Source organism: Bidens hawaiensis, unplaced genomic scaffold, assembly GCF_021521415.1.
Source record: "Bidens hawaiensis isolate Kalapana, Puna unplaced genomic scaffold, B.hawaiensis_p1.1 tig00058776_1, whole genome shotgun sequence".
NCBI classification, from domain to species: domain Eukaryota; kingdom Viridiplantae; phylum Streptophyta; class Magnoliopsida; order Asterales; family Asteraceae; genus Bidens; species Bidens hawaiensis.
Genome location: NW_027500576.1, coordinates 12,614 through 36,471, shown reverse-complemented (window position 1 = coordinate 36,471; position 23,858 = coordinate 12,614). Strand labels below are relative to the sequence as shown.

Sequence of the window (23,858 nt, the reverse complement as noted above, 5' to 3'; positions counted from 1 at the left end):
CAGGGATCGACTGGAAAATTAAGGCGATTGTAATATTGTTTCGTTTTGCATCGCCGTCACCCGGATCGATCGTGTCCCACACGCCATGCACATTCATCAGCATGCGCATGTGCATAGCCCAAACCGTGTAATTCGTTGTTGATAGTTTCGGACATTGAAACGAGTTCGGGTTCGGGTTCGTTTCTTTTGCCTGTTGATCAACCATCGTTACCTTAAACTCTAACCGCGAAAACAAGCCGTCAAGCTTTGTTGAACCAAGAGTTTAAAAAAAAAGGAATTAATCACCTTGCTAATATTGTTTTTTTTCGTGACTTCTCTCTTCTGACTTCAAGAAACAAAAGGAAAAGAAAATCAAATTTTACTATGATTTTTCTTTCCTTTGTCGGCAAACAAAATAACAAACTTTGAAAGTGAATCACAATTCCTTTTCAATTTGACGTGGAGGTGGCCTACCAACTACAAGATCTCTTATTATGCAACAATCTACGAATTCTTTCCCTGCTCCAGAAACACGAATTATGATTGAATAGAAATTTTTTTTTTTTGTGTAAAATAATTCTGCTCCAGCACACGGATTCGATCTCCGGTCTTCAAATACTCCGTGCCGATCACGACTTTGATCTAACGCGCTTTAGAACGAAAAGAGCTTAACCGCTCTGATACCAATTATGGTAATCAAAGGTGCCTAATGAACAAGAACAAAGAACAATATTTGGCTAACACCCATGATCAAGAAATCTGACTCAAAAACTTGATACAAATTGTCCCATACCCTAAACATGGTATTTATAGCTAACCTAACACGTTATACTATAACCGGGATTCTAATTAATCAATTCCATAATAATCATCTTCCTAACATGTAAACAATAGGAAACTACCATAAATTGATTAATATTATTTAATCATTAACTTGCACGCCAAGTTAATATCCTAGCCGTCCCACACACCAAGCCACGGACCGACTCGGGAATTCCCAACACAAAGTAGGTAAAACTTAAAAATACACGTTGATCGTTAAAGCTTAACGACCTTCGTATGCAAGGTTTGAGTTTGGGGTCACTAACTAAACAAACTTTATTTGAGGCTCGGCTAATTTCGAGCTTTTTATTCATCCGATCTTGATTAGCTCGCAAGCGGAATCGAGCCTAAACGAGCTTCATATGCAAGGCTCAAGTTCGGGGTTGTTAACTAACTGAGCTTTTTTGAAGGCTTGGCTCGAGCTCGAAAACTTCGGCTTGTATTTTGAGCGTTTTATCGATCTGATATTGTGTAGCTCACGAGTGGGTTGGCTCATTGCATCCCTTGTTAGATGTTAAGAATGTAGCTTCTGCACTAAAACTGCACTTTTTTTTTCTTTGTTTTAATTTTTTCAAATGATGTTGGTAGGTTGAATTCATGAAACTTGACTTCAGTGGACTAGAATCAAACGCTCAACTATATGGAGAAAGTAATGGGCTGCTTTTTGGCGGCCTTTCAACCGCCCCTTCATTCGATATTCCCGTTACATCAGATGTGAGTTTAATTTTTTCTTAATACTCTTCAGCTCATGATATATTCTTACATGCCAATGCATTGATATGCTAAATATTTCCTTCTTTTTATTCAGTTTGATGACTTTCAGAAGAATCGATCCAAATGGTAAAACCTGCAAAGTGAACGACAACTCTGGCTTTTAGTTTTAAGGGTGGTGTAATGGTAGCTGCAGATTCCCGAGCTAGCATGGGAGGCTATATATGTATGCATTTTCATACTGCTAAAGTTGCCATTATATTTCGTTTTAGAAAGCATTTAAGGATCTAATATTTTTGTCAATTCATGGTTTGAAGCTTCTCAATCTGTGAAGAAAATTATTGAAATTAATCCTTATATGCTTGGGACAATGGCGGGAGGAGCTGCTGATTGTCAGTTCTGGCACAGAAATTTAGGTATCAAGGTAATCTTGAGTTGTTTGTTTTATAATTTTAGATGGATCTTTGAATCTAGTTTCTTTCGGTTTGAGATTTTGATGTCAGTTGCCATTTCTGCCTCTGTGAGAACTTGATTAACCTATATTGCGTGACAAAAGTGTCGATAGAATCAAAATGATTATATGATAAATGTATGGCTGCAGCAAATATAGCTAATTGGTACTCTGCACATGCTGTTTCAGTGTCGGTTGCATGAACTTGCAAACAAGAGAAGAATATCAGTTACTGGAGCTTCAAAGCTGTTGGCAAACCATTCTTTATTCGTATCTGTAATGGGCTTGTCTGTTGGGACAATGATTGCAGGATGGGATGAAAGGTATTATACTAACATTAGAGCTAGATGTGACAATTTTGACCCGTTGACTTATAAATGGGTTGACTTGGGTTATGCTTCGCCTTGTAAATGTTTTCATTAAAAAAGTAGTTAAGAGTTTTATTATTGGCATGCCTGATTATTGATATTTTAGTATGCTGCATCTTTTGTGATTTGTAGGGCCCGGGCCTGTACTATGTGGACAGTGAAGGAGGACGATTGAAGGGTCCTAAGTTTTCTGTTGGATCTGGTTCACCGTATGCATACGGTGTACTGGATAGCGGGTAAAATATCTCTCGTATATGGATAATATAATTTGTTTATTAGCTATCTTTTCGAAAACCTCATTTTCCAACCAGTAACACATTGAAATGATTTTTGATGTTTTATGTTGCAGTGTATCACGTGGGGCCCAATGGTTGGACCAAGCTATCAGGCGATGATGTTGGGGAGCTTCACTACTCATACTATCCGGTAGAACCAGCCACCGTTCTCAAAATGACAAAACATCCCTTTGTTTTTGCTCAAATTTCCAAGGTAAACATTATATCAGATGTTTATCATGTGTAAGACTTAAAAACCAAAACAATCATCTTGTTAAGAACCCTTTTGCAATATGACAAATACGAATGAAGATCAAGGGCATGATGGTAATTTTCTTATTGAACCTTTACCCACCTGCCCGGACTAGGTATACCTGCATGAATCAGATACAATAAGTAATATCCTGGCGGTGCAATCTCAGCCGTTGATGGCCCGGCCACCTCAATGCTGTAATAAGAGTTGACAAATGACCCCTCTATAGATGTCACATTTCTAACTTCTTTTAACACCACCATTCTTTGATTCATTCCAAATGAATGTGTTGTGAATGATGGTGCTATTATCCTTACTGTTACTCTTGACATCCTTAAATACTTCAACATTGTAAATGTCACAGTAAATGGTTTTGTGTACTCCATCACTTCACTATTCAAGCCCAAAATTTCGGGTCGGATTGGATCGTTCTCTTTAGCTATATAAGGCGGTAAAAAAGCTTCCAAACTTAGCTCTGTAGGGAATTCAACATTTGTGAAGTTATAAAACGGATTTGGGTTACTCCCCGCTACTAAAACCCGTCCGTCAGTCACTAAAATAGCATCCGAGTTGTAAAGTCTAGGTCTAGTGGCCGGTTGCATCACCGAGAATCGGGCGTCTGGAGGCCCGCTCGGGTGGTAAATAACGGGTCAGGTCACTGGATCATGGGCATTGTTCCATCCGGCTGTACCCGACCCTGCACCATTGATGATGATCATATCTCCATTTTGTAAAATGACCATATCGCCCATCGCCCGCGCAATGGGCATGGTCTCCATCTCCCAAACAGGATTCTCATCCATCAATTTGATCCGACCACACGTAGGAATGCCCGGGCAAAACTATGGGCCCGTTTAATATCCAAAAAGGCATCACGTGGTGCACCACCGCAGATCATCACTTCGGGCTCTACCAACTTGTTTTCATCTAAAGGAAGCAAAACCGATGACCCTGAGTTCGGGTAGTTTCGGGGATCTTCCCCGAGAATGGGTGGAAGGTGCTTGACCACCATGTTTTGCTTGTAATCGATCACAATAGACCGAACATTCACAAAAATAAACAAGTTTCCATCGGGTAACAAATGCACAAACGGGTAGAAGCTGTTCTCGCTGCCTCGTTACTTGTATTTTTAAGAAAATCTACCAAGAAAGAAGAATTATAGAAAGAGATGGAACTCGTGGGATAAAACTCGTAACTAAATTGTAGTCTCCCACCAACGATAATAACCCGTCCATCAGGCAATATCTGATTGGTTGAAAACCATCTGGGGTGAGGTACCCAGAGTATTCAACCCAGTCACAGGTTCCCTCGTTACATGGAACCAGGGTTCGGACCGTGTGGTCCCCATCATTGTAACCACCGGTCTGGACCAAGGTCCCATCGGGTAAAACAGCACCAGACGAGCACCATGTATCAGTTCGTATCGATAGCGGTCGGAATGCGTTGGCTCGTATATCGTAGAGGATGGAGTGTGCGGTGCAGTCTCTTGGGAGCACATAATCAAAAGGATCATATCGACAACGGGGAAAAGGGAGAGTTATGTTTGAAGGACCAGCGTCGGTTCTATCAAACATAACCACTTTGTCGTTGCGTAGGAGCTGCATATGCATAGGGGATATGCCGATGTTTTAATGCAACAGGCGCCACTCGCCATAGATGCCGGAGGTGTTTTGTGGGAGTATGGTTATTGGTGCAAATGTTAGCAGCATGATCAGGATAATGTCGGAGACCATTTTTGGTGGGAGGAAATGTTTGTTAAGAAATTGGTGTGGTTTTAGTTTTTGGACAGTGAGGTTGAGGAGTTGTAGGCAGGCTAACAATATGTGTGTGATTCATAATGAATAATGTTTACAAACATGAACAAATTTATGACTTTGACTTCTCTATGCACGTGTGATTCTAATGCTACAATCGATCCAACCATGTATCTACCTTTATATTCTTCACCAGTATTTGAATCCAAAGATTAAATTTAATGCAACCCAAAGATTATAAAACTGATATTCAGAATTAAGTAATTACAACACCCCGTCCCATTTCCTTTCTTCACCATTTAACTTCCATATGACTATGTTCTTTTAAAAGCAACACATGGTAAGAGACGGAATTGAACCCGAACACGACATATTTGAATTGATATATTATTTTCTTAAAAACATTAACATCTATATCTATCTACCTATATAATAAAAGAGTGGATTTTCCACAAAATCCTCAATTTAGTTTTCACCAAAATTCTTCAAATTGCCACATGACATTTTCTAACTTTTTCAATTTAGTTTTCACCAAAATTCTTCAAATTGCCACATGACATTTTCTAACTTTTTTTTCATTATTATTTAAAAAAATATCACATTTTCACAAAAAAAAAAACATTAATTCTCTCTAACAAGCATTCTTAGAAAAACCTAAAAGGCATTTTGGGTAAGTTTTGTTTACAAAACAAAAGATTGTTTTGGAAACTTAAAGATGATTATTAGATCACTCCCATTGGTGGCTTTTGATAGAGAGTCGGTCGGCTCTTTCGGCTCTTTTCTAGAAAAAAATTGGAAATTCAATAGTTCAACCAACCAAAGCCAATCTAAGTTGTTCCACCAACCTTGGTTGGCTAATTTTTTATTGGGTTGGTTCATCACAAAGTACTATATTAGATTCATTATATATTCTTTTTAAGTAATACTTATGAAATTAAAATTTTCATAATATCTTATTCAAACTTGAAAAAAATATACGCCCTGCTTGAGGTGCGAGCATATTATGTATATATGTGTAAACCCTCGGGTGGGCAAAAGTGAAATTGCACTAATTTTGACGTTATTTTACTAATCTCGTGAAAATAACGTTAAAAGTGGCGGAAGGTTAATCAGGCATCATGTGGTGGCGTTGATAGCCGAAAGACGAGGGTACATGCACCAATCAGCCGGTATCCCGATGATTGAGTGCTATGTGCTTTATGTCCAAGGCTTGATGCAAAACTACTATCGAGCCGGGGGTCTCACCGGAAGCAGCCTCTCTATCTATATGGGGTAGAGGTAAGGATGTCTACATCTTACCCTCCTCAGACCCTACCATAGCTTTGCTATTGGTGGGATATACGGAGTACAATGATGATGATGATGATGAAACTTGAAAAAAATAGCTATTTATTGTAATTTTTGAATTCATAAGTTTTCCCAAACTAAAAAAAAGCATATTATATTTACATAGTTTGATATTTATCAATTTTTTATTAATAACAGTTTTAATATATTAGAAATAAACAATGAAGATATAGGAACACTTAAAATGGCCCGTCTACAAGTAAGTATTAGTTTTTAAACAAAACAATTAATTCTAATCTTTTTATTAGCTTTTATAGAATAGATTACATAATATTATTTTTTTAGTTTTCATTATTTTTTCAATAGAATAAAACTTATTACAATATATATTATGTTGAATTTAAAGTTAGATTGGTTGGATTGTGAATGAGAGTGAAAATTGTGTTTAGTTGGGTTGTGTAGGTGGAGAAGAGAGATATTAGTTTTTTTATGAAAAGTTGGGTTGGGTTTGGTTGTAAATGGGAATAACCTTAATATTTTTTTTATTATATCCCATGGTATTATAATTACTTAACACTAAACAAAACATAACGTACATAATTCCCCGATTTATGTAACATATCGAGATTTATGGTGTCTTATATATTCAAACGTAATAAATGTCATGTGTATTGATTATACCCATATTACCGATATTTCAAATTTAAGTCGATCTAATATTTATTTACTATAACATAGTTACAACATGTAAGGATTTAAAATTCGGTTCCCATTTTTAAAATTCTTTCCATTATATTTGAATATGAATTCATAGCTACATAAATTAAAGATTTAAGCTTTCTTGCATACGTATCGTATATTCCGTTGTCATTATTTTTTGTTGTTTATTATGTGCATGCATGCTTCTTGGATTGTTGCAATGGCAACATAAAATGTAAAAACTTATATATCTTCTGTAATCTTTATGATAGACGATTAGTTATAATTTGGCCCATGCATTATATTTTGGTTGTATCTTATTAATTTTGGTTGCATCGTGACTCGTGAGTGGTGATATGGGCTATGGCATTTACTTTGCTTATCTTATAATTCTTTGTTCATGTTTTATTAGATTTATGGATGTTTGAACACTGAATATGAGCTGATATGTCTTTCATTAACAAAGAGTACCATTTTGAAGTTTTATGCAATTTTGATCACTACAACAATTGTTTTATAGTTAAATATTTTTTTACCCTAACTATTTCAATTAGCAACTAGCATTTAGACAATTTATAGAGTGTGTACATTTAGGCAATTAACTTAAAATATGACGTATTTTTATATGATCTTCTATTGATTTCGGTTTTTTTATATGATTTTGTTGAAGATGGTCTTTTTTACATGATTTTTTGTTGGTTTTTTGAGATAATTTTTTTTGTAAAAACATTTGTTAACTACTACAAAATACTAATGTTTAATTTTATATAAATTAATACTAACGTTGAAGTTTATTAAGACACAAGGTTGATTGGTTAAAAGTCAAAATTTAGGAGTAGGCAAGTTGTTAATAAAGAATTTTCCTAATTTGAATGATAAAAGAGTCTATGCCTCAATTTAGAATGGTTAAATCAAGGGTTAAAATGCATTTAAAATTTCAATTGCAACAAAAAAGAAGAAAAACAATAAGAGTTTTTTTCTAAATTTTGATGATAAAAGTCTTTGTTTCAGTTTAAAATGGTTAAATCAAGGGTTAAAGTGCATTCAAAATTTCAATTGTAACAAATAAGAAGAAAAAAAGAAGTTAAGTGACTTGTGAATATATTTTTTTTCATGTTTCACATTTTGTAATTACTTATGCTATTTTTTTTCAGTGAAGACGCACACATCACAATTGAAGGGCAGGTGGTCCCGCAGGTAACGAAGTTCAAGTATTTAGGATCATTTGTACAGAGCGATGGGGAATTAGACAGTGATGTGACCCACCGAGTTCAGGTAGGATGGTGTAGATGGAAAGCAGCCACAGGTATATTATGCGACAAGAGTTTCCCGACTAATCTGAAGGGAAAATTCTATAGGGTGGCAGTTAGACCTGCAATGCTATATGGAACAGATTGTTGGGCCATCAAGAAGGCACAAGTGCGGAAGATGGAGGTAGCAGAAATGAGAATGCTACGTTGGATGTGTGGGCACACAAGGCTAGACAGAATAAGAAACGTTGTGCTTCGCGAGAGATTAGGGGTGGCGAACATAGCAGACAAGATAAGAGAGTGGAGATTGAGATGGTTTGGACATGTAAAGAGAAGACAGACGACGAATCCTGTTAGATCCGTAGAAAACATTACTATAGAGGGGAGGAGGGGTAGAGGACGACCGAAATTGACTTGGGATGAGAGGATTAGGCATGATTTGATAGACCTAAACCTCTCCGAGGACATGGTTGAGGATAGGAATTCGTGGAGAAGTAGAATTAAAGTTAAGGATTTTTAGAGAGAATTGAATACCTTAGGGCTTAGACTTAACTTATTTAGGTCACATACCATAATGGTATTTCCCTTAAATATTTTATTATTATTATTATTAGCTTTTATATTGCGGTTAAACTGTGACCTTTTTATTAATATTATTATAATTAGTAGTAGTTTTTTATATAACTGTTAAACTTTGATTTCCTTTTTTGCTTCATACACATGTTCTTAGAGCCGAGGGTCTCTCTGGAAGCCACCTCTTTATTCCTTTGGATAGAGGTACGGTGTGCCTACATCCCACCCTCCCCAGACCCTACCTATAGCTCTGCTGTCGGTGGGATTTTACTGGGTATGATTGATTGATTGATTGATATTCTTTTTCGCTATTTTATTTTATTACAAACCCGTGTATTATACGGGTTCTAGCATAGTACTTAATAAACGGGTTACCTGACATGTTTAACACGATCAAATATTCAAATGCAATCAATTCAATAACGTAAATAATACGACACACCAATTTACATGATTGAGAATACAAGTAGTTCAATAAAGTTCTCTTCCTTACCGAGTAAAACTATAAGTACAAACATATGCTTTGTATATTTTTATTTATGAGATATGATGACAGTATAAGTAGATCTTCTGGTTCTAACATGCATAAAAAGATAAAAGATTGTATCCACGTCATGTTAGCTACATCGTAGCGTGGCCTACAATTGATTTATAAAATCTACACATTTTCTAGAATATTTTTTCTTAAGATTCTAACACGTGAAAATATGATGTATGTTTTCTTATACGATTTATATAAAACACAATTGTACATATACACATATTATTATGGTTTATAGTTTATTATAGTTGGTGCGAGTTGTTGGGAAGTATACCCTTTCAAATATGTTGATTTTCTGCTTCATTTATTAAAACTGAAAATTAAATAAAGTTTAACCAAAGGTTATGAATCCCTTAAATATAAGCCTCAACTTTTTGCTTATTTTTAAACTCTATATGGGCTTTGGAATTGAAATAAGATTTTCAATACAAAATAATTAATTAATAATTATCTCTCTTAATCTCTTATTGTCAATTAAATTTTAATAATCTCACTTTAAAAATTAGTTGTCACCAATCTCAACTATGTACTAACTGTTTTCATTGGACATTAGCTTAAAAAACTTAACGGCGTTAAGTGTGTTTTTTTTAATTTCAAACTAATGTTTTAGGTTTTTGATCAGAATAAAGATACGAGTCGATTGATATAAAACTTACCTTGAAACGGTGCTCCAAACGGCTTGATTTTTGTTAATTGGAAGTTTAAACGTCCGAATTGAAGCACCGTTTCGAAGTAAGTTTTACATCAATCGACTCGTATATTCATTTTGATCAAAGATATCATTTTGAAATTTGGAAAAAACTTAACGACTTTAAGCTTTTTTAACAAAGATCAGATGAAACAATTATTATGAAAGTTAGGACCGGTGACAACTTTTTTTAAGATGAAACTGTTATCAACCAACTACAAAAAAAAGAAACTATTAAAATAAAATTTTCCGTATCCTTATTTAAAGGCTCACTTATAAACTACTTTCGCCATACTTTTGCCACATGAGTGAGATATCTTTACTTTTGGTCAATTAACTTTAGTTTCACATGTTTATTTTTTATCAATCATCTTTGATGATAAAACTTTTATCACAAAACTTTATTGTAACGATCGAATCAATACTGATCGACTTCCAACCACGTATCCGCCCCAACAAACAATAGTTTTTTAACATGTGTTAGCATTTAACCCGCTCAACCGAACCTAACTACAAAATTTCTTGTTGATATCAAAACCAAAGGGTTAAAAGGGCTACATTTTAGGCCAAGGATATTTACCAATAACCAAATACCAAGTACAAGTACAAGTGATCTCCGTTGACTTCTACTACTTCCTTCACTACTCCCAGCTCCGGCTGGATGAACAGAACTTAACTTAACACCACCGGAACCATGACCGGAAATGATGCCCGGAAAACCGCGCGAAACAGACTCAAACCGTCTACCACTACCACTGCACCAGCCGAAGATCATCACCGTAAACCGTCACGGTTACGGAAGGAACGAGGCAAAGATCAACTCCGCATTCTAGACGTTAATTTCATCCTCCTAGGGTTTATTACCGTAACCGCATTCGTCGCACTGCTTTTCTTCTTCCGTTACGTTCAGTTCTCCGAAGAAGAATATAATAATAATAATCGATTGCCTAGGGTTATCACGCCCTTCCCTGGCCCCAAAGTCACTGACCTTGATATGGTACGGACTGCTTAATCTATCATCGTTTTGAATTGTGATATAGAGATATGTTAATGTTAATTTGATTGATTGATTGATTGATTGATTGTTTGCAGTTTCAAGGTGAGCAAAAGGAGAGCTTGTATTGGGGAACATATCGTCCTCAGGTCTATTTTGGTGTCCGCGCCAGGTGATTTTATATTATCCTATAAAATAGGGATGTAAACGGACCGAACAAGGCGCAGTTTGTTTTCGTCTGTTAAGCTTTTATTGAACAAGCGTGCGGTTCACGAACACCTAACCGAACTATTTTACATGTTTGTGAATGGTTCACGAACCCAAATGAACGGGCACAAATGAATACAAACAATGTTTTGTTTGATTTGGTTGACCGAGAATGGTCATTGCCAGCGGTTCGGTCCGGCTACCAAGTTTGTGTTGGTGCTTTTTAACATTTATATGCGTATGATCATTTCATATAGTCACATAATGCTCGTATATATTTTATTTTTGTTTTTTAGTTAACATTTTGATTAATTATATATATTAATGAACTAACAAATATTAATGAACACATTATCGAATGTTCACAAACACAATTGAATGAACATGGCCTCATTTGTGTTCGTTCATTTGGTTATTCGAACGGATTTTTTTGTTCATGTTCGTTCATTTATTAAACGAACTTCTCGCTGAACAGTTCACCAGTCGGTCGGTTCGTTTACAGTTCTAATCAAAGTTGCAATTTCCTATAATAGTTATTGAATCTGCAGAATCTATTAGTGTAAATTATAGTTAAATCAACTTTGAATAACAGGTATTTGAGTAGTTTTTGGGTTATATGAATGATGAATGATATCGGTTATACTTTCCAGGACTCCAGAATCATTGGTTGTTGGATTAATGTGGCTTGGTATAAAAGACGGTAGATATTTTATGAGGCATGTCTGCCAAGATGCAGATAACCTTCAAACATATGGTTGGAATAAACACAATGGCAGAGATTATGGACATCAGGTTTTAATTGACCATGGATTGACATTGACTACAAGTTTCTTGAAATCGAAAGTGAATGGCAGTGGCTATGGAGGAGACTGGGCTGTTCAAGTTGGAGTGCAATATGAAAAGTATACACGTTTCCTGTTTTCCTGATATTGGTTCTTAAAGCATGAACTAAAGTAGATGCTGTATTTACACCGTATGGTCATGGTTTGTTATTATTCCAGATTAAATGAAGATATGCCCGACTCTACACATATTTTCTTTTATGTGGCTGATGAGGGCCAAAATGCTCTAAGCTTGGGTAGAAGTGTCTCAGATATATATGAGAAGTCTCTATTGGCATTTGGATCACGAGCTGATGTTGGTGATTGGGAGTTACATTTAAAATCAACGGTAATGTCATGAAATGTGTAATATTAATCGTATATTTTTTAAATCATTAAGCAGAGGGAAAACTGTTCAAACCTTTTCACTTTTCAGGATAATTTTGAAGTCCACCATGTTGGTCTGAAGACGCCTCACATTCACAATCTCTCTGATTTGGTTCAAGGAATTCTCGGACTACAAGTAACATGCTAATATTTGATCTTACATTATTTTTGTTTCTTGTGACTGTGAGAGTAAGAATATAAGCTGGCAATATTTTGGTTCTGTTAGTGAGAAAGTTGGGTTCCTTATGTTTTAATAGGTAAGAAACTTTGGTCATTTAGAGCTTCCGGACACATCTGACAATTCTTCCAACATTTTAGTTTATCAGGTGTGATTTCATTATTCACATGTCTGCTTTTATGTGTGCCACTATCCTCACCAGACAAATTATCAACCTTTTACTTTTATCTTAGTAGATCACTGCTAGAACTCCTTTTAGAGCTGATATTGCTTTTGTAACTGGAACTGATATTGATAGTGATAAAGTTGAAGAACGTGTGGACAGCCTTACAGGTGTTCATTTTATGAATCTTAATAAAAAAATTATAATATTTATTTGTCTTGGCGGCAAATAATACGTCCATCTTGTTTGTGTCTTTCATATATGTAGGTACATCATTGACTAGTCAACTTCATGAGAAGGAAATTGAATTTGATGATAAATTCAAGAAAATCTTTGATCCTTCAGAAAAGGTATCCTTTGAGGGTAGCTTCTGTTACATACTGTCTTTTTTCATTTTTTAGTTTATTCTTATCAACATTTTGACGTTTATTTTATACTTTAAGTGAGCCATTAATATAGAGTGCTGTTTACAGCTTGATTCAGAATCTGTGGAAGTTGGTAAGGCTGCTGTTGGAAATTTGTTAGGTGGAATCGGGTACTTCTATGGTCAATCAAAAATATTGTATCCACAACCCTCGAAAGTAAGTTAGTCTATAACTTTTCTTACAAGTATACATATTTAAAACTCTAATGAATCTGATTATTTTATCAAACTATATTCTTATAGTCACATATTTTCAAAATTTTGTATAGCACGGATTTGTATATTTTTCTCATTGTATTTACGCCCACCGTTTTCTATTTCTGTAATAAGATTAATATCTATTTTGCGATTGAATGCAAGTGACTCGATAATTTTATGTGTAATGCAGCATCGGTCTGATGGTGATTCTATATTATACTGGCCTGCTGAGCTGTATACTGCTGTTCCAAGTCGCCCTTTTTTTCCTAGAGGATTTTTATGGGACGAGGGTTTTCATCAACTATTAATATGGTTTGTTTGATATATGCTAGCCTTCTGAATTTATTTAAATCCTTTTTCCTTCTAAATTGTTCTGATATTTTTATATGTGAATATGGATAGGCGGTGGGATAAGCATATTTCCATGGATATCATCGGACACTGGTTAGATCTTATTAACATTGATGGTTGGATTCCTCGAGAGCAAATTTTAGGAGCTGAAGCTTTAAGGTAATATTAATCTGGATTCATGTATGTCGAGTTTTGGTTGAATTATCAGTTTTTATATCTATTTGCAGCAAGGTCCCTGATGAATTTGTTACTCAGCGCCCAAGTAACGGAAATCCACCAACATTATTCTTAGTCCTACAAGGTAGAGTACCCCTTTTTTCCTTTCTTTTTGTTTAGATAAAGAAAACTCTCTTTTAAGATTATTAATATTAAGTATGAATCTTGTTTTCCAGATCTGGTTTGTGGTTTGAAGAGAAACAAATTTTCTGCCACAGAAAGTAAAGATATCTCTGCTTTCTTTGAACGATCTTTTGGTCGTTTAGAAGCATGGTTTCAGTGGTTTAATACCACGCAATCAGGTAACAATGTAACATGTACTATTATAGTTAACATGCTATTTATATTCAAAGTGAAACAAAAATCTATGAAAATACATACTTTTAAATAACAGGCAAGCATAGAAGTAGTTATTATTGGCATGGAAGAAAGGAGAGTCAGACCATCTTTGAACTAAATCCAAAGGTTATTTCCTCATTTACATTTCTTTTAGATTTTCTCAGTCAAAATATCTTTCTTGAGTTTAGTGCAAGTCTTGATATCAATATGTTGTATTATATAGCATTAAACCAATTATTTTTATTTATTTTTGGCATTTCAGACATTATCTTCTGGTTTAGACGATTACCCACGCGCATCACACCCAACTGATGAAGAACGCCACCTGGATCTTAGATGTTGGATGCTTCTTGCAGCAGATTGCATGCATTCCATCTCAGAACAGCTTGTGAACAAAAAGGAATCTTGGAAGGTAATAGTAACTTAAGAACTCATGCCAATAAAATATAAATATCAACATTAATCAATAATTAGAAATTAACAGAAAAATGCATCAGGCATATAAAGAGACAGCCGAGCTCCTAGCTGACTTTGACCTTCTAAATAAGGTCTGTGCTTATTTGGTACCATAATTTATGGAATTTTTGAAATTTTAATTCTTTGAAAAAAAATTATCAATAATTTTTATTCCCCTTTCTGATATGTCTTTTGCTTGTTTCTCAGATGCATTTTGACAAAGATTATGGAGCCTATTTTGATTATGGAAATCACACAGAAAAGGTAAATTGTCTCAATGCATATATGGCTTGTTTTTTCATTCAACCATAAAGTCACCAATTTTAGTTATAATAATCATCCATGAAATGTATATTTGTAGGTTCGTTTAAGACGTCAACTCGTGGAGAAAAATAGCAACCAACCACCAAGTCTAGAGCTTGTCAGAGAAGTTCTAGAGGAACCAGCATTAAGATTTGTTCCACATGTTGGATATGTTAGTCTTTTCCCCTTCATATGGAAAATCGTTCCGTCTGTAAGTCCTATCAACTTGATATATCATATAATTTTTCTATAAATATCAAAAAGATTAAAACAAATCTACATCACTCACACATCTTGACATGCAGACATCTTGGATTCTAGAAAAACAGCTTGACTTGATTTCAAACACGAGTACCCTATGGACGAACTATGGATTACGCTCGCTTTCCAAAACCAGGTGAAGCAATCAAACAAACAACTGATACCGTATGCTATGCAAGACTGACATTGATGTTTTTTATTTATTTTTTCTTTGTATTTTTGCAGCTCAATGTACATGAAACGAAATACAGAGCATGACCCGCCATATTGGAGAGGCCCAATTTGGATGAACATGAATTACTTGATTCTTTCATCACTCCATCATTATTCAAAAGGTATCAGATTATCTCCATATATTATTTATAATCATAATGGTTAAAATGACGCCTCTAATTTTTACTGTTGTAGAGGAAGGGCCATATAGAGAAAAAGCTGGGACAATATACAAGGAGTTGAGGGACAATCTTATTAGGTATGTTTATTCATCATTGTCGTTTGTAGTTCTTTTAGTTACTCATGCTCTGTTCCTGAGCACTTACACTTCATCCACGTATGCAACAGCAACGTGATGAAGAATTACAAGCAGACAGGTTATTTATGGGAACAATATGATCAGAAGAAGGGCAACGGAAAAGGCGCGCACCCTTTTACTGGTTGGACTTCACTAGTGGTTTTAATTATGGCAGAGTCGTATAGTGAATGCTAAGTTTAGTTGCAATTTTGACCTTTATAGAAGTTGGTATCTGCGACGCTTATGTGGACCTGTAATCTTTATGGTATTCAGAAAGCTGATACTTAAAAACCCTACAAAATAGTTAAAAAGTTTTTAAAATAAGTCTATTGATATACTTTAGTACAAGACGAGTGAACTTAGGGTGATCTTTATTTTTGGTTTGAAACCATGAACTCACCCAAACCAACATCACTTTGGCTTTGCAGTTGGGTTTTTAGAAAATAATAAGCCGATTAGGAGTTTTCGAACCACATTGAATGGTTTGGCTTATGGTTTATGCTCGTAGTCAGTCAAAATAATAAATAAACCGAACCTGAGCCTAGAACTTTAGGCTGTCTAACATACGAAAACAGCATTGACATTGCCTTTTATTTCTTCCAATCATATTACTTGTTTATATATAAAAGCATATATAGATGTGAATGTTATACAAGATGCAGACACAAGAATATTTGGATCTTCATTCAAACTTGAATGAAAATGGGGTTCTAACTGTATACATATCAGATTCATCTTTCCACGTCATATGCCCTTGCCCGTATAGACCATTCTTCGTATCATTAACATATCGACTAAATGTTACTTTGTATTTTCTCTTTTGCTGCACCGCTGTGAAGCTCATAATACCCTCATCATTATGGATCGCAATCTTAATACTAACACCCTTTGGTAAAGAAACGTCCCTGACGCTGTACCTCAAGTTTGCCAAACCAACATTAGTCACTGTCCTTGAGTATGTTTTGCTTTCACCTCTTTTTAGAGACACAGCGAAAGAAGGATAATTGAGCTGGGCCTCGGGTATGGTTTTTGAGCAATTAGCTTTCTTTTTAACAATGATTTCAATTTGTTTGGGCGTATAGCCTAACCCACAAAGATAAGGAATGTAGTCTTTGGGTTGGATGTCAAAAACAAGGCCTGGATAATGGGCTTTTGGTGGGTTTACGTGACCAGAGCCGATGGCGAATACATCAGCAGGAAGCCCTCTTTCGTCTACAATGGGCTTTTTGTTTCGGTTTAGTTGACTAGCGGTGGTCATTATTGCAGACTTGACAGCAGCAGGTGACCATTCTGGATGTGCGCTTTTGAGCAATGCGGATACGCCTGCAAGATGAGGGCAAGACATCGATGTACCTGCTACGATGTTAAATGTTGCTTTGGTTCCTGTTTGGTTGTCGACAGATTGATGCCATGCTGCAAGAATGTCCACACCGGGTCCGATAATGTCCGGCTTCAAGATTCCAGGACTTGCAAAGTTAGGCCCTCTTGAAGAGAAAGAAATAACCTCTGGATCTGATTTCAGCCCGACCACAGTTCCATCAGAACGGATGGTTGCAACGGGAGAAGAAGTGAAGTTCATATACTTCTTAATCTCAACACCTTCCTTGTAACCGACATATGATGCCGGCAGAACATGAGCGTCTGCTGTTATACTCCCACCGTTAACAATGTCATTAGCAATAATTATGGCAGCTCCTCCTGCCTCCTTAACTACAATCCCCTTGTAAACATTACTAGTGTTATCATCATAATCACACAACACTACCTTCCCCTTGACATCAATTTGGTCCGGCCACCCTTCAACGCACCACCCTGTTGGGGGATAAATAAGAGGCAGAAGCTTCTGGTCGAAATTCATTGGTTGGTACAAGGATTCACCACGAAGTCTCATCTCGTTTCCAAGAACAACTGTCGTCCTGAATCTTCTATCAATTGTACTAGCCCCAACTGTAAGGATCCATGGGGCCTCATTTGATAATGATGCACTCTTCGGCCCAGCATTAGCTGCTGAACAACTCACAAAGATCCCTTTCTGCATGGCACTGAAGGCGCCAATTGCTATAATATCATCATGTAAAGGCAAGGGCTTAACCCCACCAAGTGAAAGAGACATCACATCAACACCGTCTTCAATAGCTGCATCCATGCCCGCTAAGACATCACTGTTGCCACAACCGAAGGGCGTACATACTTTGTAAGCGGCTACGTGCGCCAGTGGTGCCATCCCACTCGCAGTCCCGCTCCCCAATCCGAAAACATTTGCGTTTTCTACCAAATTTCCTGCAGCCGTACTTGAAGTGTGTGTCCCATGGCCTTCCTCATCTACCGGAGAACTTCCCTCAACAAAGTTTCTCATTCCGATGAGTTTGTTATTACAGCCTGCCACTTCACATTTACCCTTCCATGTTGACGGTGGAGGGGGCATGCCATCATCGTTAAACGAGGGATGACCTGGGGCAACTCCAGTGTCTACAAGCCCGATTATGACTCCCTTCCCATAGTTTATGTCTTTCCACAAACCTGAGTTTTGGCTCAAGCCCAGAAAGTTAGGTGAATGAGTTGTGTGTAACTGATACACACTTTGAGGTCTTACGAATAAAACTCCACTCAAACGCTCCATCATCTCTGCTTGATCTGCTGTCATTTTAGCAGCAAATCCTGTAATCACGTGATGGTATTTGTGAACCATCTCTGGTTTCTCGTTTGATCGTGCAGCTACTTGTGACAGAAACGAGTTATACCATTCTTCAATGTTGAGCCCCTGGCCTTCGGGAGAACCTAAGTGAACAATGTAGGTTTTGAGGTCAGCGGCTTTGGTGGGGAGTACATTGAAAAGGGTGGAGCAAGTGAGAAGTAACAGTAGACCAATCGTTGACGACATTTTCTATCTCGAATCTCGATCTCAGTGTTTATGGTGACTGAAGGTTTAATTTGTGGATCTATATAACATTGAGGCAAGAGGGAGTTTAGCGTGTAATCACCTTCAAGTGGACCCTATCTAACAATCAACATTTCATAATACGCTCACTCAATCGCCTAGAATTAGGAAACTAGTTTTCATATTGCTATGTTTGCGGCTTCTCTATTCCTACAAGTTTCCCTTCATCTAAAAGGATTAAACCCCATGAAAGTTTGTTAGTTTTCACAGTGCCATATCTTGCTTTTAAGACAAGGAAGATTAATTCATCACCAACACATTTCTTATTGTTTTAAGGATTATCCTGTAAACAGTCGCGTTGAGCTTGTTATGTGCAGAATCTTAGCCCGTTAGACATACATGTGTAGTCTTTGCTATTACTGAAGCTTTTCTTTATCTACAAGCTTTTTTTCATCATAAAACGAAATCGTTTAATTTATTTGGAGATAATTACAATTTGTTTTGTTGTGCATTCTGTTTCTTTCTTAAGATAAAATTTTGTTGAACTGTTATGGGTCCTTGTATTCTTTTGTAGGTAAAAGTCAGTTACATATAATCCAATGAAAGATACAAGAGATATCTTCGTTACGCAAAATTTTGTGATGACCATGTGTTGGTTGATAATACATTAGAGAAGATATTAAATCGACCCCAGAGTTTAATCACAAACACACTTGAATCAGTGACAAACTAAAAGATGGTCATTAAGTGATCAATGCGAAAAAGAGAGCTTTCATCATAGTCTTTGTGACTGGTTATATATTTTTTTGTCCTGGTGTTAATGTTATGTTTATGTGAATTAGTGAACAAAAATAGTCATTGCTTAGAAGCTAGAAGTCATTTTGATGATTAACTAGAATTTGCAAGAGGGATGAAGTCAGAAAATGGGGGTGTTTCGTGACAGTCTATTTTCAGACACACAAATACCGGTTATTTAAATCTCAGTTATTAACCGTAATGGGTTATCGGTCAACGCTCAAAACCAGTTATAAGCATAACCGATTCTGAGCTTGAAAACACTGACCTGCCTATCCGGTTTTGGTTATTAACCTAACCAGTGTACCTATACAAGTTAAAATAACATGATGTAATTATAAATAAATAAATAAATGTGTAACTGCTGTATAATAAACTCACTTTATTAAACTAAACAATAAAATTAAATTGATAAATATAAAACACAAACAACAATACATGTTATTTAATGATATATAATCATCGTTATTCATTGTTGTCGTCTTCGTCTTTAAAGCCCACTCCGGAGTCATAGTTTTCATTTTTGGTTTCATCGTCTTGCAATATTTTGTTAAATGAGCTCGCAAGATAGATGTGACGGCTTGAAGGAACACTCTACAGTTTTTGCAACGAGCTAGCCATTGCGTTATCGTTTGACGTTTAACATGAGACACAAATCAAACTTTGTGAAGATTTCGAGGTTTCTCTTGGTTTTGAGTGTCAAACAGCAAAGTTTTCATTTGCCATTTGAGCTATTTGTGTTGAGATTTGAGAAGGTTGGGTGGTTTGCGTTTTAGAGAGTTTTTGAGAGATAGTTAGAAAAGCGGCGTAATCAAACTTAAACATCCAATACCTATTTATACCAACTTAGGGGTTAAAATGTTTAATAACTGATTCCAATGGCTAGAAACAGCTACATAGCCATTCGAAAATGGTCAAAAGGATAAAAATCTAACCGGTTTTGGTTAACCGGTTCTTAAAATTAACCAGTTAGAGTTCATTAATGTATAACTGTTTCCTAACCATTGGTTACAATAAGCTAGTAACCGGTCTCTTCAATACTGGCCGGTTATTAACATGTTTTGGTTTCAAATCGTAACCGATTAGAATTTGCACCTCCATTTTCTATTTTCAAGTAAAAATAAGGTCTCCTTTCTATTCATGGGCTGTTCATGGATTAGAGATTTAGAGTGTTGTCTTATTTGGTTTGCTGTGGACTAAACTAAAGAAAAAGAAATTTACTGTTGGATTTCAGTTCAATAACATGCTAACATCCACTCTCATTGTCTCACATCACACACATGATAATAATATACAAATGTCTGTATGCTATTAATAAATAGTAACCAACTTTTGTTTAATTTTCAGTTTTGTATCACACACATTTTACAAGACTTTTCATTGTTTTAATTTTGATGGGGTAAACACGATACACCCTTAGACAGTAAATCGTTTTTTTTCCTTTCAGTAATCTGTTTTTCTATTGTTAAATATTTACGTATTTATTGTTGATGTTTAAAAAATACATGATATAAGAAGGGGTCAATGGTAATTGTCGTATAGTATGAGAGTTAAACATGTATAGTTATATTATGTACTTAAGCATTAGTCGATAACGAAATGAGCAATTATTGATTTGAGAGTTAGATCTCCTTCTCTTTTGTGTTTCTTTTTCTTCTTCTTCTTCTTCTTCTTCTTCTTCTTCTTCTTCTTCATCCTTAGCTCGATTACCCGTTTTGATACGTAGTATATAGTCCATATGATGAGACAAGCGCTACCACACATTATATTGTATGTTGAAACGAGTGTTATACTAAGTATAACTTGAGTTAAACAACTGTATACAATGGCAAAGTTGATTCAAACAACTGTATACAGGGACCGTTTAAGGTTAATGGGTAGCCTTGGGTGGAAATTTGGTAACAAGTTTGGGGATTTTTGGGTTTAAATACTTAAGTTATACTTAATGTGTAATCTCAGTTAGTTAACTTATGCTAATGTTGTATGCAACATATACTATTACGTAAGACACTAGTAGACGGTAGATTGTTGATCGGTCTCAAAGACAATTAAAAAAAAAAAAACTAACTTTTGAGGTGGTTCTTAAGTATTAGAAGTATATTCCTTTTGAGTTTTAAAAGTTTCACATTTTACAAATCACAAATACGACTCCTTGTGCATTTTAAAAAAACAAAATTAGTGGCTTTATACCCACGCGTTACGGTGGGCACGCGATGCAGATTTGGTCAGTGTTTGTTTAGCCCCTTTTGGTACTGATATAATACTTTCATATGTTTTGACAATTGTAAAAGAAAAACTATAAAAATAAAGTCGAAATATTACCAAAATAATATCTACACGTGTTTGGTTCACTGTGACGACAACTCGAGTTTGCGCATCGTATAGCATTGATAACTCTTTTAGTGATAAAAACCAGTAAAAAAACAAACATAAAAAACACTTGTAACAAGAGAAAAAAAATACACAACACAACCACTCTAGCAACATGACGATGGTAATGACACAAACTCTCAAATTGTAATAGAGTTAATGGCCATTTTCGTTCCTGTGGTTTGCTACTTTCGCCACTTCAGTCCAAAATTTGTAATTTTGTCAATTTAGTCCTTATAGTTTTAAATATTAGCCAATTACGTCCCATCCGTCTAACGGCATTCAGCTATGCCGTTAGTTTAAGAGTATTTTTGTCTTTCTCTTTTTAATTTTGAGTTAATGGTCATCTTAGCCCCCGTCGTTTGATGTTTTTGCCAATTCAGTCCAAAGTTTGAAAACTTGTTAATTTAATGTTCAGTTTAATTCAGTTTTTCTATTTTTTATTTTTCTTGTTTATAACCCTGAAGAGCATAATTAAAGCCCAAAACCATCGAGCAACCTCAAATACTGGTATGCATTTACTCTGTTGACAACAGTAATCATACCCCCCCTTATATTTAGTTTCTAGACATTTCCTAAAATCTTCTCCATGGTGGAATTCAATGGTAAAGTGGTCAAGGTAATTCCCTGAAACCGAATTGTACAAAAAAAAAAACTAAAAATCGTTTCGTTGATTAATGTATAATATAGTTGATTACGACCTAGATTTTCGTTATGATATGTTAATCTCTAAACCCTAACTATTATGCATTCATCAAAGAAACGATTTTTAGTTTTTTCCGTACAATTCGGTTTCACGGAATTGCTTTGACCACTTTACCATTGAATTCCACAATGAAGGAGAGTTTAGGAACCGTCTAGAAACTAAATACGAGAGGAGAGGGTATGATTACTGTCATCGACAGAGTAAATGCAGACCTGTTTTGGGCTTGGATAATGCTCTCTAGGGTTATAGACAAAAAAAAACTGATTTAAATTGACAAAATTTCAAACTTTGGACTGAAGTGGCAAAAGTATCAAACCACAGGGACGAAAATGACCATTAACTCAAAATAAAAAGGAGAAAGACAAAAATAACCTTAAACTAACGGCATAGCTGGATGTCGTTAGACAGATGGGACGTGATTGGCTAATATTTAAAACTATGAGGACTAAATTGACAAAATTACAAATTTTGGACTAAAGTGACGAAAGTAGCAAACCACAGGGACGAAAATGGCCTTTAACTCTAAATAATATAATTAGAATCTAATTCTACATCAAACGTTTATTAGAGTTTTAAAAACACGTGTTACAAAATAGACCATCCATTTAAATAAAAACAATATGTAAATCTTTTCATATTTAGGAATCATCGGTGACATGTTTTAAACCATGGTTGTAATAATCTCACCTAGGTGTCGATTAATCATTATTTGGTTAAAATCGGTTAAAAATGAAAAAAAAAAACTTAATTATATATAAAACTTGGTATATGCATATGTATATTTGAAAAAACTATATACATATTCCAATCCGAGTAATCCCAGTTAATCTCCATTAATCCCATTAACCACTAGTCCTTATCTAACCGTCCGACTAACGCCTAACGAGTTCTACAACACTTAAATAAACATTGTTCATTAAGTTCTTGTACTAAAAAAATGTTCTATAACTTTTTAAAATATGCATGAATATTTAGATAATTTACTTGGTTTTGAGTGTCCAAAAACACCAAATAGTTAATTTCCCATTTGAGCTTTTTGTGTTGTTACTTGAGAGGGTCGAGTGGTTTGCGTTTTAGAGAGTTTCTGAGAGATACACAAGTACTTTAATCAAACCTAAGCATCAATACCAATTTATACCAAGTTAGGGGTTAAAATGGTCAATAACCGGTTCTGACGGCTAGAAACAACTATATAATAACTATTATAAAATGGGTAAGGTTAACTAGTTAGAATTTAAAAAATGTATAATAACCGGTTTCATTAACCAATTAGAGTTCAAAAATGTAGATTTTTTTGTTAGAATAGGTGGGTTTGCCCAAAAAAAAAAAAGAAGAAGTGGTGTTAGATGGCAGACTTTGTGATTTTAAGTAATCATCTATCTCAGATAGAGGATTAGGGTGACACCTCAGCAACATTTCCAAGTGGTGGTCCATATCATTCAAATGGCCATTCATGTCATCGCATGTGTGATGTTCCAAGACATGTGAAAGACTTTATCTTAAATAAAGAATTATGAGTAAAATAAAGAATTTATAAAATATACATGTTCATTCGTTCTCTTTCTTTCTATTAGTAATCTCTTTTAATTCTTTTTTAACATGTACATATTTATTGTTGATGTTTACAAATAAATGTACATGATATAACC

At 35.3% G+C, this 23,858-nt stretch overlaps 1 protein-coding gene and 3 pseudogenes across 2 annotated transcripts; 2 read left to right on the top strand and 2 right to left on the bottom strand.

The window, feature by feature from the left end:
- The first annotated feature begins 1,046 nt into the window (after positions 1-1,046).
- On the top strand, positions 1,047-2,442 carry LOC143602379 (proteasome subunit beta type-5-B-like; annotated as a pseudogene). The gene is made up of 4 exons (XR_013147829.1): positions 1,047-1,515; positions 1,610-1,738; positions 1,830-1,936; positions 2,153-2,442. The product of XR_013147829.1 is annotated as a proteasome subunit beta type-5-B-like (transcript).
- Positions 2,443-2,942: 500 nt separating this feature from the next.
- Positions 2,943-4,631, bottom strand: LOC143602378 (aldehyde oxidase GLOX pseudogene; annotated as a pseudogene).
- Positions 4,632-10,264: 5,633 nt separating this feature from the next.
- LOC143602376 (mannosyl-oligosaccharide glucosidase GCS1-like) lies at positions 10,265-15,871 on the top strand. The gene is made up of 22 exons (XM_077079505.1): positions 10,265-10,648; positions 10,744-10,817; positions 11,503-11,754; positions 11,854-12,022; positions 12,110-12,196; positions 12,318-12,386; positions 12,475-12,571; positions 12,669-12,751; positions 12,875-12,982; positions 13,214-13,335; positions 13,426-13,533; positions 13,602-13,675; positions 13,767-13,892; positions 13,985-14,055; positions 14,192-14,341; positions 14,427-14,477; positions 14,593-14,649; positions 14,747-14,899; positions 14,994-15,085; positions 15,175-15,284; positions 15,358-15,421; positions 15,511-15,871. Exons 1-22 carry the CDS (start codon positions 10,346-10,348, stop codon positions 15,653-15,655), a joined length of 2,565 nt encoding a protein of 854 aa, XP_076935620.1. The 5' UTR covers positions 10,265-10,345; the 3' UTR covers positions 15,656-15,871.
- A 2-nt stretch (positions 15,872-15,873) lies between these two features.
- Positions 15,874-18,366, bottom strand: LOC143602377 (subtilisin-like protease pseudogene; annotated as a pseudogene).
- Positions 18,367-23,858: the final 5,492 nt, after the last annotated feature.